Source organism: Mesocricetus auratus, unplaced genomic scaffold, assembly GCF_017639785.1.
Source record: "Mesocricetus auratus isolate SY011 unplaced genomic scaffold, BCM_Maur_2.0 Super-Scaffold_100020, whole genome shotgun sequence".
NCBI classification, from domain to species: Eukaryota; Metazoa; Chordata; class Mammalia; order Rodentia; family Cricetidae; genus Mesocricetus; species Mesocricetus auratus.
In genome coordinates, this window is record NW_024429201.1 from 9,615,671 (window position 1) to 9,629,498 (window position 13,828).

Genomic DNA, 13,828 nt, shown 5'->3' on the forward strand with positions numbered 1-13,828 from the left:
AACTCTAGCATCAAACTCTCCAAACATAAACAAAGAAATGGACATGAAAGGACAAGAGACATTCAGAACCTCAAGTAGACATGACCGAAGAACCTTTCCATACCATATCAGAGTAAAGACATATATGTATGTGTGTAGTATAATATGTATGTATGCATGAATGATACTAAAATTTGCCAGAGAAAACCACAAGCTAATATGCAAATGCAGAAACATCAGAGAAATGTCAATTATTTCATCAGCAACACTGAAAGCCAGGAAAGCATGGACTGATAATTTCAAGTCCTGAAAATAAAGAACTGCCCATTGAGATTGCTTTACCCAGAAGAGAAATCACTTAAAATCAGTGAAGAATTAAGAACATTCAAAACCAAACCTAGATTAATGAAATTTAAGCCATCACTGGACAAAATGGTTAAAGAAAACTATATGTGGAAGAAGACACCTTCATTCACCTCATTCATAAGGACACATTCAATGAGAGGGACAGATGAAAAGCCTGGGCAGAGTCAGTTGAGTCCAACCCTGAAAACAAGGAACCCCTAAGAGTGATGGTGAGTAAGGAAGGAGAAGAATACCAATAGCCCAATCAGAACATCTACTTTAAAAAATTCATTAGAAATAACCAAACTCTCTCAATAATAACCTTAAATGCAAATGAATATCAGACCAATTAAAAGATATGGAGTAAATGACTGGATTCACAAACAAGATGCAGCTATTAGCTTTCTCTGTGAAATCCATTTATTGAGCAATTCATACATTTTAAATAACTTTCATCTCAGTATATTGTTGCAATTATTCCTTTTATTAGCAGTAATTGTGGCTAATTTCTTAGTAGGCTTAACTTATAAGTTGACCATCATAAATATACACATAAAAAAGAAATAAAATACAGATTTTGGCAGTATCTGTAGTTTCAGGCTAGGTATGCTTGTGGGTATGGTATATGTATGTATAGGCATATCCAGAAAACAAATAGAAATTCTACTTAATAATTCCTTATTTGTGATACTCTCTCCCTTTCCTACTGTATTCAAATTTTTCTTTCCTTATTCCTCACTGTATCCCATTAGATTGATACACTAATGAATGAATAGTTTGTGAGCCTCAATTGAAAGACACCACCAAGAGGTATTAATCAGTCCAAATAAAATCTTCATGCATGTGCCTTGTGCTTATCCTTTGGGTCCAGAGGTCAGGAAAGTAAACATGGTTCCTTTTCATTAATAAAACACTGATTTAAAAATAACAGTAATAAAATATGCACAGTGTGAATTAATTTTTATTGTAATAAATGATGAGAAAGGAAAGTATGGGTGCTCTGAGAAACCCTGGTAGGGAGACTTCACTGACATCGAAACATTTAAATGGGCTGGGCACACCTGTGAGAGGTCATCTTGATAAGTCAACAGAAGTAGGAAGACCTGCCCACTGTGAGCAGCACCATCCCCCTGGGATGGGATCCTTCACTCATTACAAAGGAAAAGTAAGCCCAGTCACTCTTTGTTTCTTTACTGAAGATGCAACATGCCTAGCTGCCTCAAGTTCCAACTTGATAGACTTGTATGTCCTCCAAACTGTGAGAAAAGCTAATGAATAATTTTTAAAAATCTCTCTTTTCTTAAACTGTTTTTGTCAGGATATTAAATAGATGCTATGTCAGGAAATGCTCCCGTAAGAAAGGTCAGTGGGAAGGATAGCAGGATGCTATTCAGTAACCCAGTTACCCTAAGCTAGCCTGATGCTCCATCAAACAAGCTGTTGCTGGTTTGGCACTTGCCTTGTCCTGTTTGACCAAGCTCATATTTAACTGAAGAGGCACATTACTCACAGCTAGCAGACAGAGGGGCGGAGGTATAGTACAGTCTGATTCTCAGGATGTCGATGCTTCTATACCCAGGAGGATTTGAGATATCCATTTGTTTACAAAATAGGTATTGGAAGTTTGTATTCTTTAAAGGAAGAGAAAGACAAGGAGCAGGCCATTCTTTGACAGCCTCGTTCTTTCCTAGGATTGTTGCTTTTTCTCTCTCTGATATTCAGCTCCTCACCTTGAATCCCATCTTTCCTCTTTTGACTTTCCCTTGGGCCACAGGAGATAGATAGTTCCTGCAAACTTTCAATCCTTTTCAATTTGCTTCATCATGACACAGCTATGCAAGCATCATCCTAAAAATGTCGAAATCTTCAGCAAGATGCAAGCTCCATCTGTGTGAGTGTCTAGTAGGTTTCTAAGGAAACAACAGAAAGTTACCTAGATTCCTTCCACTCAATAGGCTCTTTTCAGTATGACTGTCCCCTGGGTGTCCCCTATTGTGAACTGTTCTAATGTAGGAGTAGTCACTTGCGAAGCTTACAATTCATAACCAAGACTTTCCTTTCCAAGAGCTGACTGTTGGAGTGTGTTCTCCGCCTACATTTTACCACTCTAAATCCAAAGAGAATTTGGTAGAAATCAGGACCACAATTTTCAAGGATCAAAATGCTGGTGTGTAGTGTCCCAATCCAGCTGAAACTCTTTGCAGGGTAGGTGAGGTGTGGTGATCACAGCAGGACACATACTGAAAAGACAGTGGAACCAAGTCATACAAGAGAAATTGGGACATTCATTTAGAAAAAAATATACTAAGCTTGGTATGGTGACACAAGCCTTTAATCCCAGCTCTTATGAGGTAGGGGCAGATGTGGGTTATTTGTACACTGCTTGAATATTTATTGCTATGACTGGTGTAATAAAAATGTGGGGTCAACTCTTTTCCTGTCCCTTCTCCTTTTTTCCCTTCCTTTCCTTCACTACTCTCCCTCTCTCCTTGCTTTTGGTTCTCTTCCCTCAGTATGCTCCCTCACTTGCTTCTTTTCCTCTCATACATACTTGGAGATACTGCAAACAGAAAGCAACCCCACTACATGCAGAATCTAAATGACAAATGAGGTAGAGATGCAGAATTGATGGTGGGAAACTGGCCAGATTATTCCCCTCTTAACAATGCTAGACTTTGATAGTGGCTGATTTGAATCAGACACATTTTAAATGTAATTTTGGAAATGGAACAATATTTATAGATTGGTTATACTTGAAAAGCCAAGTTAAAAGCGGCTTTAGAGTTCCAGGGTTCCATTGGTAAATTTTTTTCCTCCTCACTGTATTATCCAAAACAAACCAGGACAATTCCAGATGACTAAAACACTGGTTGATGTGTTCTAGGCAAAATGTTTCTGTTTCTCTATCTACTAGTCAACAGAGTCAACAGTGTCACTGATGGATGGATTCAGTAAATCACATAATTTGTTGGTTTCACTCTAGGAAGTGTAAAGCTAAGTGGTACCCAGGTAGAAAAGGTAGCCTCAGGAACAGCAAAAGCAGACTAGCATTACTTAGGGAGGTTAGTGTTTAAAATTTGGGAGCTTGCTTCTTATTACTTGTGTGAATCTTGGCTAGTCATTTGACCACTCTGTTCCTACAACTTTGAAAAAACAGAAATGTTTCCTGTATTACATCAGTGGTAAGGATTATGCAAGGTCTCAATCTCCTTTGGATAATGTCACTATGGTAAGCACTCAGGTGTTACTATGACTTCATAAACTGGAATTTTCTTCATTCCTGCATGGTTTGAGTAAAAATGGACTCATAGGGAGTGTCACTATTTGGAGGTCTGGCTTCCTTGGAGTAGATGTGGTCTTGTTGGAGCAGGTATGGCATTGTTGGAGGAAGTATGTCACTGGGGGCAGCAGGTTTTGAGGTTCCAAATGTTGAAGCCAGGCCCAGTCTCTTTCTCTCTCTTCCTGCTGCCTACTGATCTAGATGTAGAAATCTTAGCTCCTTCTCCAACACCATGTGTACCTCTGAACTGTAAGTCAGTCCCAATTAAATACTTTCCTTTATAAGAGTTGTTATGGTCATGGTATCTCTTCACAGCCACAGAAATCCTCACTAAGACAGTTCCCAAGAGTGTATTTACATACTTAATGGTGCATACCTCCCCGACACCACCTCTTTCAATTTGTTTAAGGAAAGAACAGAAAGAAGAAGTAAATAGTAACAATGGCACAAATGCTCAACATAATTGGCTAAATTAATGTTGTCAGATAATTCATTAAACAACAGATTCTGGAGAAATATATTTTACAATAAAAATGTTCATAAAGCAAAATCTATATGTATATAAACATTTGGAAGATTTGGAAGCACGTGGCCAATCTTATGTGAATCATCATTAAAATATGGACAAACATTTGTCTGGGCAATGATGTGCATTTTCTTTTTCTTTGTTTTTTTGTTTGTTTGTTTTGTTGGTTGGTTTTGTTTTGTTTTGTTTTTTGAGACAGGGTTTCTCTGTATAGCTTTGGAACCTGTCCTGGAATTCGATCTGTAGACCAGACTGGCCTCAAACTCACAGAGATCTGCCTAACTCTGCCTCCTGAGTGCTGGAATTAAAGGCGTGTTCCACGAACATTCAGTGATGTGCATTTTCTTTAGTGAGTAAATGTTAGGAATATCTACTTTGGGCATTCAAAGATTTCATTCACTTCTTACCTGATTGATGCTCATCTGTGGTCAAAGAGAAAAGTGACACTAGTGGAGTTGAAGACTTTATTTCTGATAGTTAGGCTGCACACTTTTTAAAAAAATTATTAAGACATATATATATATATATATATATATATATATATCACTTTTTATTCAACCAGTGCCATGCTTCCTAAGGAAAGGCTGGCAGACCGCCTGAGCTTACCTGCCAAAGCTCACTGCTTTCCATGGAACCTACCCTGTGCTGAACAATTTTGCTAGAGTCATTTATGATCACATAAACAAAAAATAATGGTTTTAAAGTAACTTGGCAAAAGTTTTGATTCTATGTAGAGTTCTAACAAAATAATTTCCACAATCTTCTGACACACTATTTCTTATTTCAGAGAATTGATGCTCACTTCACAGCCCTGACTAATAAACATGTAACCAAAACATGGGTAAGGATATAGGAAATAAAATGTAAATTTTTGTTCAAACACATCAGCAACATATTTTCAGTATCCTTGGTACTGAGCTGTATAGTAAGGTACAATAGAGGCTCTCTTTTTTTTTAATGAACCAAAAAAAATGACTTTAAAGCACCATATAATTGGGATCTCAAGGAGCGGTGATATTTAGAAAGTTTAGGCCTTAACATTCAAAATGTAATGATGTGTGCCATTTATGTTGTGTGGTCAGGCTACAAACTGTCATCTAGATTGTATGGGCAGGCTGCAAATTGGCTTTTGTGTTTGTTTGTTGTTATTATTATTTGTTTGTTTTGTCTTCTGACTGACTTGCCACACTTACTCAGCTCAGACCTGCACAGACAGATTTTGTGAAGAGCATCTGCCAGGAACATGTGCAAACATGTTCCCTGAACATCTATGTACACGTATCATAACCTTTTCCCTCTTTCACCTGGTGCTTTCAAATGTAAGTGTCACTACAGTAAGACCTGCTCCATGACTGAGCAGCAACACCCTTCTGAGCTTTAACAGTCAGCAAGGGGGCCTCTCTGCCTGTGCTCCAAGGTGGCACCACCCAGAGCAGCAGTAGGACAGATCTACAGCGAAGATGACTGGAGGGGTGGCTTGCAAGTGGAGCGGTGAGGTGCTGTGTACATAGTGTGTAGTGTGTGTGTGTGTGTGTGTGTGTGTGTGTGTGTGTGTGTATGTGTGTGTGTTTGTCTAACAAAAAAAGTGGAAGTTAAAATAAAACTGGAGAGAGAAGGGTTTTATATATTCTGCTGAGACAGAACTGATCCAAGTTTCGTCTTTTAAGTAACTTTTTAAAGGGTCAGTTTTCCCAAGGCAGGAGGTTGCAGGCACCTGGTTTTAAATGATTAGCAAAAGTCATTAAGAACACTACAGTTATTATCATCAGTAATGGTGAAACTAAATACCTGGAAAACCTACTTCACAGTAAAAATGCAGTGGCTCTTTGTGCTGACTCCTCTGAACTCATTTTTAATTTTTTTTTATTTATCCAGTATTGTTTCTTTGCTTCCTGGTGCTTTTACCCAATACTCCAGGCTACAATTTCTTAACACAGAAGTTACAAAATTCCAACCTTGTTGTTGAGTTGAATTATTTTCACTAATAAAAGGCAGATTTCTTTCTCCAATTCTTCTCATTGCTATTAATTACTCAACTTATTATCAGATATGTGTTCTTTTTTTTTTAAAGACACACTTCCTAAAATATTGCTATGCTCATTTGGGTCCAAAACATCTCAGTGTGCCTGGCCACAGCTTTCACACCCTAAGTCAGTTCTGACTCTCTTTACCTTCTGCTACTAGACTGACAAGCATGTCAAACACATACAGGATTTAGCATTTTTTCACATTTGGGGGCAGCTGCATCTATTTGTCTCTTTTAATGCTTTATTTTGATGTCTTAATTCAAGCACTTATGAATAAACTACGTAGGACTTCCAGGTCTCTCCTCTTTCCTCTCTCTCTCTCTCTCTCTCTCTCTCTCTCTCTCTCTCTCTCTCTCTCTCTCTCTCTCTCTCTCTCTCTCTCTCTTTCTTTTTTCGTTTTGGTTTTTTGAGAGAGGGTTTCTCTGTATTGTTTTGGAGGCTGTTCTGAAACTTGCTCTGTAGACCAGGCTGGCCTCGAACTCACAGAGATCTGCCTGCCTCTGCCTTCTGAGTGCTGGGATTAAAGGCGTGTGTCACCAATGCCCGACCTTCCCTCTCATTCTTATAGTGCTGCAAATAAGGCAGGGTCATGAGCACACTGAAAGGGCTCTTCCCCAGAGCTACACACTCAGCTCTCAGCTTCTTTTGTTTGTTTGTTTTTTGTTGTTGTTGTTTTTCGAGACAGGGTTTCTCTGTGGCTTTGGAGGCTGTCCTGGAACTAGCTCTTGTAGACCAGGCTGGCCTCGAACTCACAGAGATCTGCCTGCCTCTGCCTCCCGAGTGCTGGGATTAAAGGCGTGCACCACCAACGCCTGGCTCTCAGCTTCTTTAAAAATCCAACCAAACCAAGCCAAACCAAACCAACAAACCAAAAGCCAAGCAAACGAAAAAAACACTATTTGATATTTTTACCCATGATGGATTTTAGTTGTTGCCATACCCCCACGCCCCTCTCCCACCCTCACCTCTCCTTCTAGAACCTTCTTGACAAGCTCCACTCCTACTCTCCTGTCTTCTCTCTTTCTGTGTGACCTGCTGAGTTTGAGTAGAGTTTCTCACCTGAGCATGAGTGGGAGGTTACTTGCTGGAGTGAGAGCTACACTACTGAAGAAAAGGATACTCCCTTCCATAACAAATGGTAGCTACCAGCAGTCCTTCCGTGTGTCCCCCTCATGGCCCTACCCCAGTTCATGATAGAATGTTGACAGAACCAATTGTGTGCACACTGGCAGGCACTGGTCAGATAAGCACAGCTGCACTAAGTTCATAAGTGCAATGGCTGTGATATTTGTCACTGAGAATTATAGAATTACTGAGGTAGTGGTACACTATACCTAGATCAGGAAAACTGGTAAACATTTGAGAATTCTGTAAGAACCAAAACAAAACTGTTAGGCCAATGTGTGATGTCAGTCATGGGGAGAATATTTGTAGCATGGCAATAAACACACATGGCAGACCAGGTTTTTAGTTTTGTTTGGGGCCAAGGGAAGGAGTGAGTGGAAAAATTAGCTTGCCAGCACACTACACAATCAACTTTCTACTTCAACTATTTTTATTACACTGAACGTACTTTTTCATGTCCCTACTATAGCTCCCTAGGACAAGTTTAAATGTTCCCAAGACTAAGTAATCCTCTTAAGAAATTGAATCCCAGAAGTAACAAGTACCCATATGTACAAATTAATTTACATGTTTCTAAGAGCTGATCTTATCTCTTTACATCTTAAACTGCTCCTAGTGTCCAGCACCTGGCACAGCAGAAAGCACAGGGCACAGTAGAAAGTGTATTGTCTGCTTCTCTCTCCTTAGCTGTCCAGGCTCCACAGTGCCCTTTCACTTCTAGACTAACATGCTGAACTTCAGGGTTGTTCCTCAAACACCTCATGAGTATCTTATCTTTCCAACTTTCTAGAGGATGATACTCTGCCTTGGGTGGCCTAAGCTGGCAGAACTTTCTACACTGTGGCCTTTATGACCTCAGCCAGCCTCCCTTACACATGCTTTAACTGTGGGTTAGTTTATCTGCCTTTGCATCATACAGTAAGTTGCTCAGATTTTAATTCCTCCCCTTTGGTACATTTTCTAGATTTCTATTTTCCAAAGCAAGTTGGTCCCATCATTAACAGTACACTCCATTTCTAAAGCTCACTTAGGAAGGGCACTCTCCAAAGCGTGTGTCTCTTTACCCTGGTCCTGTACCTTAGGACTAGGTCTTCATCTCTATGTCACACACAGTCTTCTATCTTTGACAATCAACAATAGCGAAGTTGATTCTAAAATCACCCTCTCCTGCATTGTCTATTTAATTTTTTATCAGCCAGTCTATCTTTGATATTTACTCTGCCAATTCAGGTTTAAAAACATGCTTTGCTGGTAACCCTTATTTCTTCTTCATCGTGTATAATGTGTACACGTCTCCTGGATTCTTCCACTTCTTTATTTCTATTCTATTTCTTGTCACCAAAATATTGATTCGAATATGTGTGGCCTTTCCAGGCTGTTGTAAACATCAGCTGCCACTTTTCTTGCTTGTCACCTGGGCATTCTTAGTACTACCACTGAACTAAGGTTTTCAACCATAATTTCTCTGTTCTACCCCAGCCAGTGTGCTTTCTAATAACACTGCCTATACTGGAAGAGAGACCAAAGACTTAAGTCCAGTCTTGAGTTTAGTACTCATGATAAGCCGTGACCTTAGACACATTGTTTGAATTCTCCAAGGCATCGGCATTATCTTTATACTACCTCCCAGAGTCTTCCAGTTGCTACTGCTGTGATGAAACACCATGAACAAAAAACAACTTGAGGAGGAAAGGGTTTATTTGGCCTCCATGTCACTGTTTATCATTGAAGGAAGTCAGGACTGGAGCTCACACAGGGCAGGATCCTGGAGGCAGGAGCTGATGCAGAGGCTATGGAGGAGTGCTGCTTACTGGCTTGCTCCCCATGGCTTGCCCAGCCTGATTTCCTTTTGAGCCCAGGAACAATAGCTCAGGGATGGCACCACCCACAATGAACTGGGCCATCTCCATCAATCACTAATTAAGAAAATGCCCTAAAGGCTTGCCTATAGACTGATCTCAAGGCATTTTCTCAACTGAGGCTATTTCCTATGATGACTCTAGCTTGGTTTTAGTTAACATAAAATTAGCCAGTATAATTTCTGAGCCTATAAATGTTCTACTTAGAAGCCAGAGAAAGTGTAGAATAATCATGTAAACATATCTAAGAGAAACAACTTTCTCGCTGCAAACTCAGCTTCTGCCCTCAAAGTATGTCACATAGTTAGTACATATGACAGTTTGCTAATTTTCTACTTCCTTACATATTAACAGAGAGGCATTTTTGTAAGGCTTTTCTACTTAGTTCTACAAGACTTGTGCCTATTGTGTGATGAACTAAGGCACTTCAGATGTCTTGCTGCAGAATTCAGATGCTGAGGCAAGGCCTGCACTACAGACATGGGTAATCAAAGCCATGGTGCTCTCAATGCTACTAGGGTTGGGTTACAACAGTTCTGGGAGATTGAGCTGTTTTGTTTCCATGGCTTATTAAACCAGGCTTAGACTAATGTCAATAATCAAATTCACTACACATATCCTTGTGTCTTCCCCCAAAAGTAAAGCCAAACCTTAGGGAAAAGAAAGATGAAATTGAGACTCACAAACCCTGAGTCCAGGGTTTTTCTGGAAATTAACACACCTGAAAGAGATTTATATTATCATCGACATCATCATCATCTTATTTTCTAAAGGATCTCCAGCCATGGCTTCCTCTATCAGTAGCCTGCCAAGCATATTTGCTAATTCCCATCCATCAACTGACCCAATAGAATTTCCTGTTGCAAATTAGTGTTCACAGTACTTGAACCGGATCCTAAACACACCCAGACCCCAAAAGGCACCTCGCCCACCAGAACAGCATTCATTAAGCATGGTGGCAAGGTCAAAGAGAAGAAACAAGGGCTTCCACTGCCTTTTCCTAGAGGAGATTGTCCGGTTGTAGGATAACTTCGTGACATAGGCAGGTCAGGTGGGACAGGAAGCAAGGGTGACAGACACGGCTATCAGGAACCACCCAGAGAGGCAGAGAAACAAACCAGAAAGCTTTCAAAACAGCCTTGATCAAGATGTAAGGCAGAAATGGTCCGAAGGGAAAGGCACATCTACATTGTGCCTTCTATCCTCGTAGAGGTAAGAAGTACCTTATAAAAACTCTGGCTCCTCTCCTCACTTCATTGCAAACACGTAAGTCCACATGCTCAGGATTCAGGTATCTTACCTTTGGGGACACAGTCTCAGCCAGGGGTTCTCAACCTTCCTAATGCTAGGATCCTTAAATACAGTTCCTGTTGTTGTAGTGACCCCCAATCATAAAATTAGTTTCATTGCTACCTCATGACTGTAATTTTGTTACTGTTATGAATTGTAATTTAGATATCGGTGTTTTCCAATGGTCTTAGGCAGCCCCAGCGAGAGGGTCATTTGACCCGCAAAGGAGTCACAGCACACAGGTTGAGAACCACTGGTCTATGACTCTTATATACTGAAAGCTTCATAAGTATTTTTTTAAGGGAAGAAACAAGGAAGGAAAAAAGAAGAGTGGAAGAGAAGGAACAAGGAAGGGACAAAGGGAGGGAAGGAAGAAAGAAAAAAATCCCATTAAAAAGTGAACATATTGGTGAATTTTTAAAAACACAAAACAATGTAAAAAAAAACAAAAAGTAAACCAAAAAAGATCCAAGTTACAGATATATGATATCTTCTTATAACACACAGCTCCAATGACCACATGGGGACTCAGCTGTCTTTCTGTTACTACAAGAAGGACAGGTTAGATGCACATACATACTCCATGCGCTTCACTAAAAGTCCTTTGTTTATCTCATCTTACAAAATGCATCTTAATTTTAGGAGCTAAAGGAGGGAGGAGTGGACTCTGCAGTGTAACTTGTGTTTTGGAAAGAAATGCTGTTTACTGAGTCTTCCTTTTCAAAAGGAAATCGTCCTTTGGATGAAGAGCGAACAGCTTGCTGCATGTCCCTCGTGTGGCGGCTCCTCGGCTGCCAGTCCAGCTGAACTAGGAGTTTCACATGATGCAATTTATTGAATCCACATTTTCTGCCAGATCCTGCTTTAGTGCATATGTTCTTTTGTTTCCCTGCTCACATTTCCACAGCTTAGAGGGATTCTTGTTGGTGTAACCAGGAGGGAGATACAGATCTGAAAAGCAGGTCACCAAAAGATCCCATGGACTTGGGAAGCTGCCAATCAACGCTGTAAAATAAAGCATGTGACTTGGCTGGCCTGATACCATTGAGTCTTTGCTATCTCTTTCTCATGGTGTTGAGGGGGGGTGGGTGGTGCTGCCGAACAATTGGAAGAGGCAAGCAAAAAGGATTAGATTAAATGGGGGAATGTGTAAGTGTCACAATTTCCAATTAAAAAATTGTTTTTGAAGTCTACACAACTTCCAGACTTTTTACAGACTAGGTACCTTTGAATTCAGCAGGAGGTGATGTTCTCAGGGCTGCCTCTGGAAGCTGCAATCACACAGCCCTGCACTGTTCCACTTCCAAACCTCAACTGTCATTTTTTTTTCGGTCAGGCACCTACTAAAAAGCTCACAGTGTGTGGATGGTGGTGGAAGGGTGTGTGTATGTGTGTGGGGGACTAGGCTTACTTTGCAGTAGCTCCTTTGAAGTGTTTCATTCCTCTCTTGTAATCTGTGCATCAACACACATTGTAAGCTATCAGTTTGGGTTCAGCAATTCCATTCTCAATGGCCAGCATTTTCTCCTGTGGCTCAGGGCCTCTGTCCAGCATCTGGCTGGCAGAGTTTGTTTTATCTGGATTCAGAAATGTTAACAAGTTAAATTCATATTCTGTGTGTGAGTGTGTGTGTGTGTGTGTGTGTGTGTGTGTGTGTGTGTGTGTGTGTGTGTGTGTCTCCCCCTTCCTCTATCCCTCCTAATCTCTCCTTCGGTGTCCTCAGTTTGGGCTGAACGAGCCTCTGCAGCTGTGTAGCTATGTGTGTGTGTGTGTGTGTGTGTGCTCACGGGAGTACTGCATCTGTTTTTTGTATTTTTGTTTATTTTTTAATACAGGAAATGCACAAAAGAAAGACAGTTCAGTAGGAGCCACTGCTTCCCCCTCAGCTCCTTTCTCTCCCCACCCCCACTCCCCAGCACCGGCTTTTAATTTTCAAAAGCACTGCAATTGCTTGGTGTGGTTTCAAGAGCTGGGGTGCCATTCTCCCTGATGATGACTCTGCTGACGTCAATGGCATTCTTATCGTGCCTAGTGCGACATCAGAAACCAGCCCTCAGAGGCTCCTCTTATTCACAGCGCCTGGGCTCTCAGCAAAATGTGGACTGGATTTCAGCAAGGCGAGGCTCCTTCACTCCAGCAAGCCAGGGCTATGCTGTGCAAGGCAGCCTCTGTGCTCCGCAGCTTGTCTGTTAGGATCCTGTCCTCTAGTGTCCTGTCCTTCAAGGACCCTGAAGGGGAAGAGACTGCTGAGCAGAACACAGACCTCCCTCCGTGTGGGAGCTTGCAGACCTGTGGTCTGTGTCCCTCAACCCAGAAGGGAAGTTAGCCAGCCCTGCTCCTGGTCGGTCTTTAGGGTTCACTAAAGCTTTTGATAGAAGATTATTCTCTTATACTGTGTTGCAGGCTCAGTCCTTGAATTGATCTTAGTTTTTCCTCCCAGAATCAGAATTATATTCGCTTCATACTACAGTAAGCATCTTTTCCTCCCTTTTAATGAGTATTTTCTTTTTAAGGAATAAGATTGTGACGATGAAGAAAATAATCATAGCTCAGTGTAAGACAACTGAGCATTTTACTGTGAATGTGACTGTTGCAGAAGTCTAAGTGAAGTGTTGGACTCACAGGAGACTCACTACCTACTAAGTCCATTGTTTGTTTCCTCCCCAGGAGTTGCAGGCAGCTATTGTGCCAGTGATGAAATGACCTTAGGGTTCAACTCTGCCCTCAGATTGCAGACATGGCTACAGCTCAAAGGGAAAGGTTTAAAGAGACAAAGTCACTTAGTGTGGCAGAACGGTGCACATCTAATCTAAGCACCTGACTTCAATATGGATGCACCAAATGCTGTAACTGTAGCTGCTTTAAGGTTACGAAGTCACCCACAATAAGCTTATTACGGGTAAGTGTTCAGAAGAAACTCCGTTTAACACCCAAAAGTGCAGACATCGGTTCTACCTAGTGCTGTTGGCATCCTTGTACTGAAGAATGTCAGCCTGAACTTCATTCAACCCTTCTGCTTTCCTATGAGGAACTGAAACCTAAAGAAGGTTGGATAGTTTATTCAAGATCACACTTTTTTTTTTTTTTTGGTTTTTACGAGACAGGGTTTCTCTTTTTTGGAGGCTGTCGGTCCAGCCTGGCCTCGAACTCACAGAGATCCGCCTGCCTCTGCCTCCCGAGTGCTGGGATTAAAGACGTGCGCCACCACCGCCCGGCTCAAGATCACACATTTATAAAGCCACAGGACTGACAAACTCATGCTGTCTCACTCTAAGTGGCATGCTTTTCCAGGTGACATGGTGCAGATTATTTTTAAAAACAGAGTAAAATAATGTTATTTTTAAACTGCCTTTTCCCTTCTTTCCTTCCTTCATTATTTCTTTCCTTCTTCCTTCCT

The 13,828-nt window shown here is 41.0% G+C and overlaps 1 protein-coding gene across 8 annotated transcripts in view; it reads right to left on the reverse strand.

The window, feature by feature from the left end:
• The window catches only part of Pde4d (phosphodiesterase 4D), a 1,369,715-nt gene that overhangs the window by 106,630 nt on the left and 1,249,257 nt on the right, over window positions 1-13,828 (reverse strand). Inside the window, exon 9 of one of the 8 annotated variants that reach the window (XM_040728828.1) lies at window positions 722-2,564. The exons of the other annotated variants lie outside the window; for them this stretch is intronic. Within the exon in view, the coding sequence (XP_040584762.1) occupies window positions 2,548-2,564 (17 nt within the window). The 3' untranslated portion in view covers window positions 722-2,547. Of the gene's footprint in view, window positions 1-721; window positions 2,565-13,828 lie in introns of those variants that run through there. 8 annotated transcript variants of the gene reach the window in all.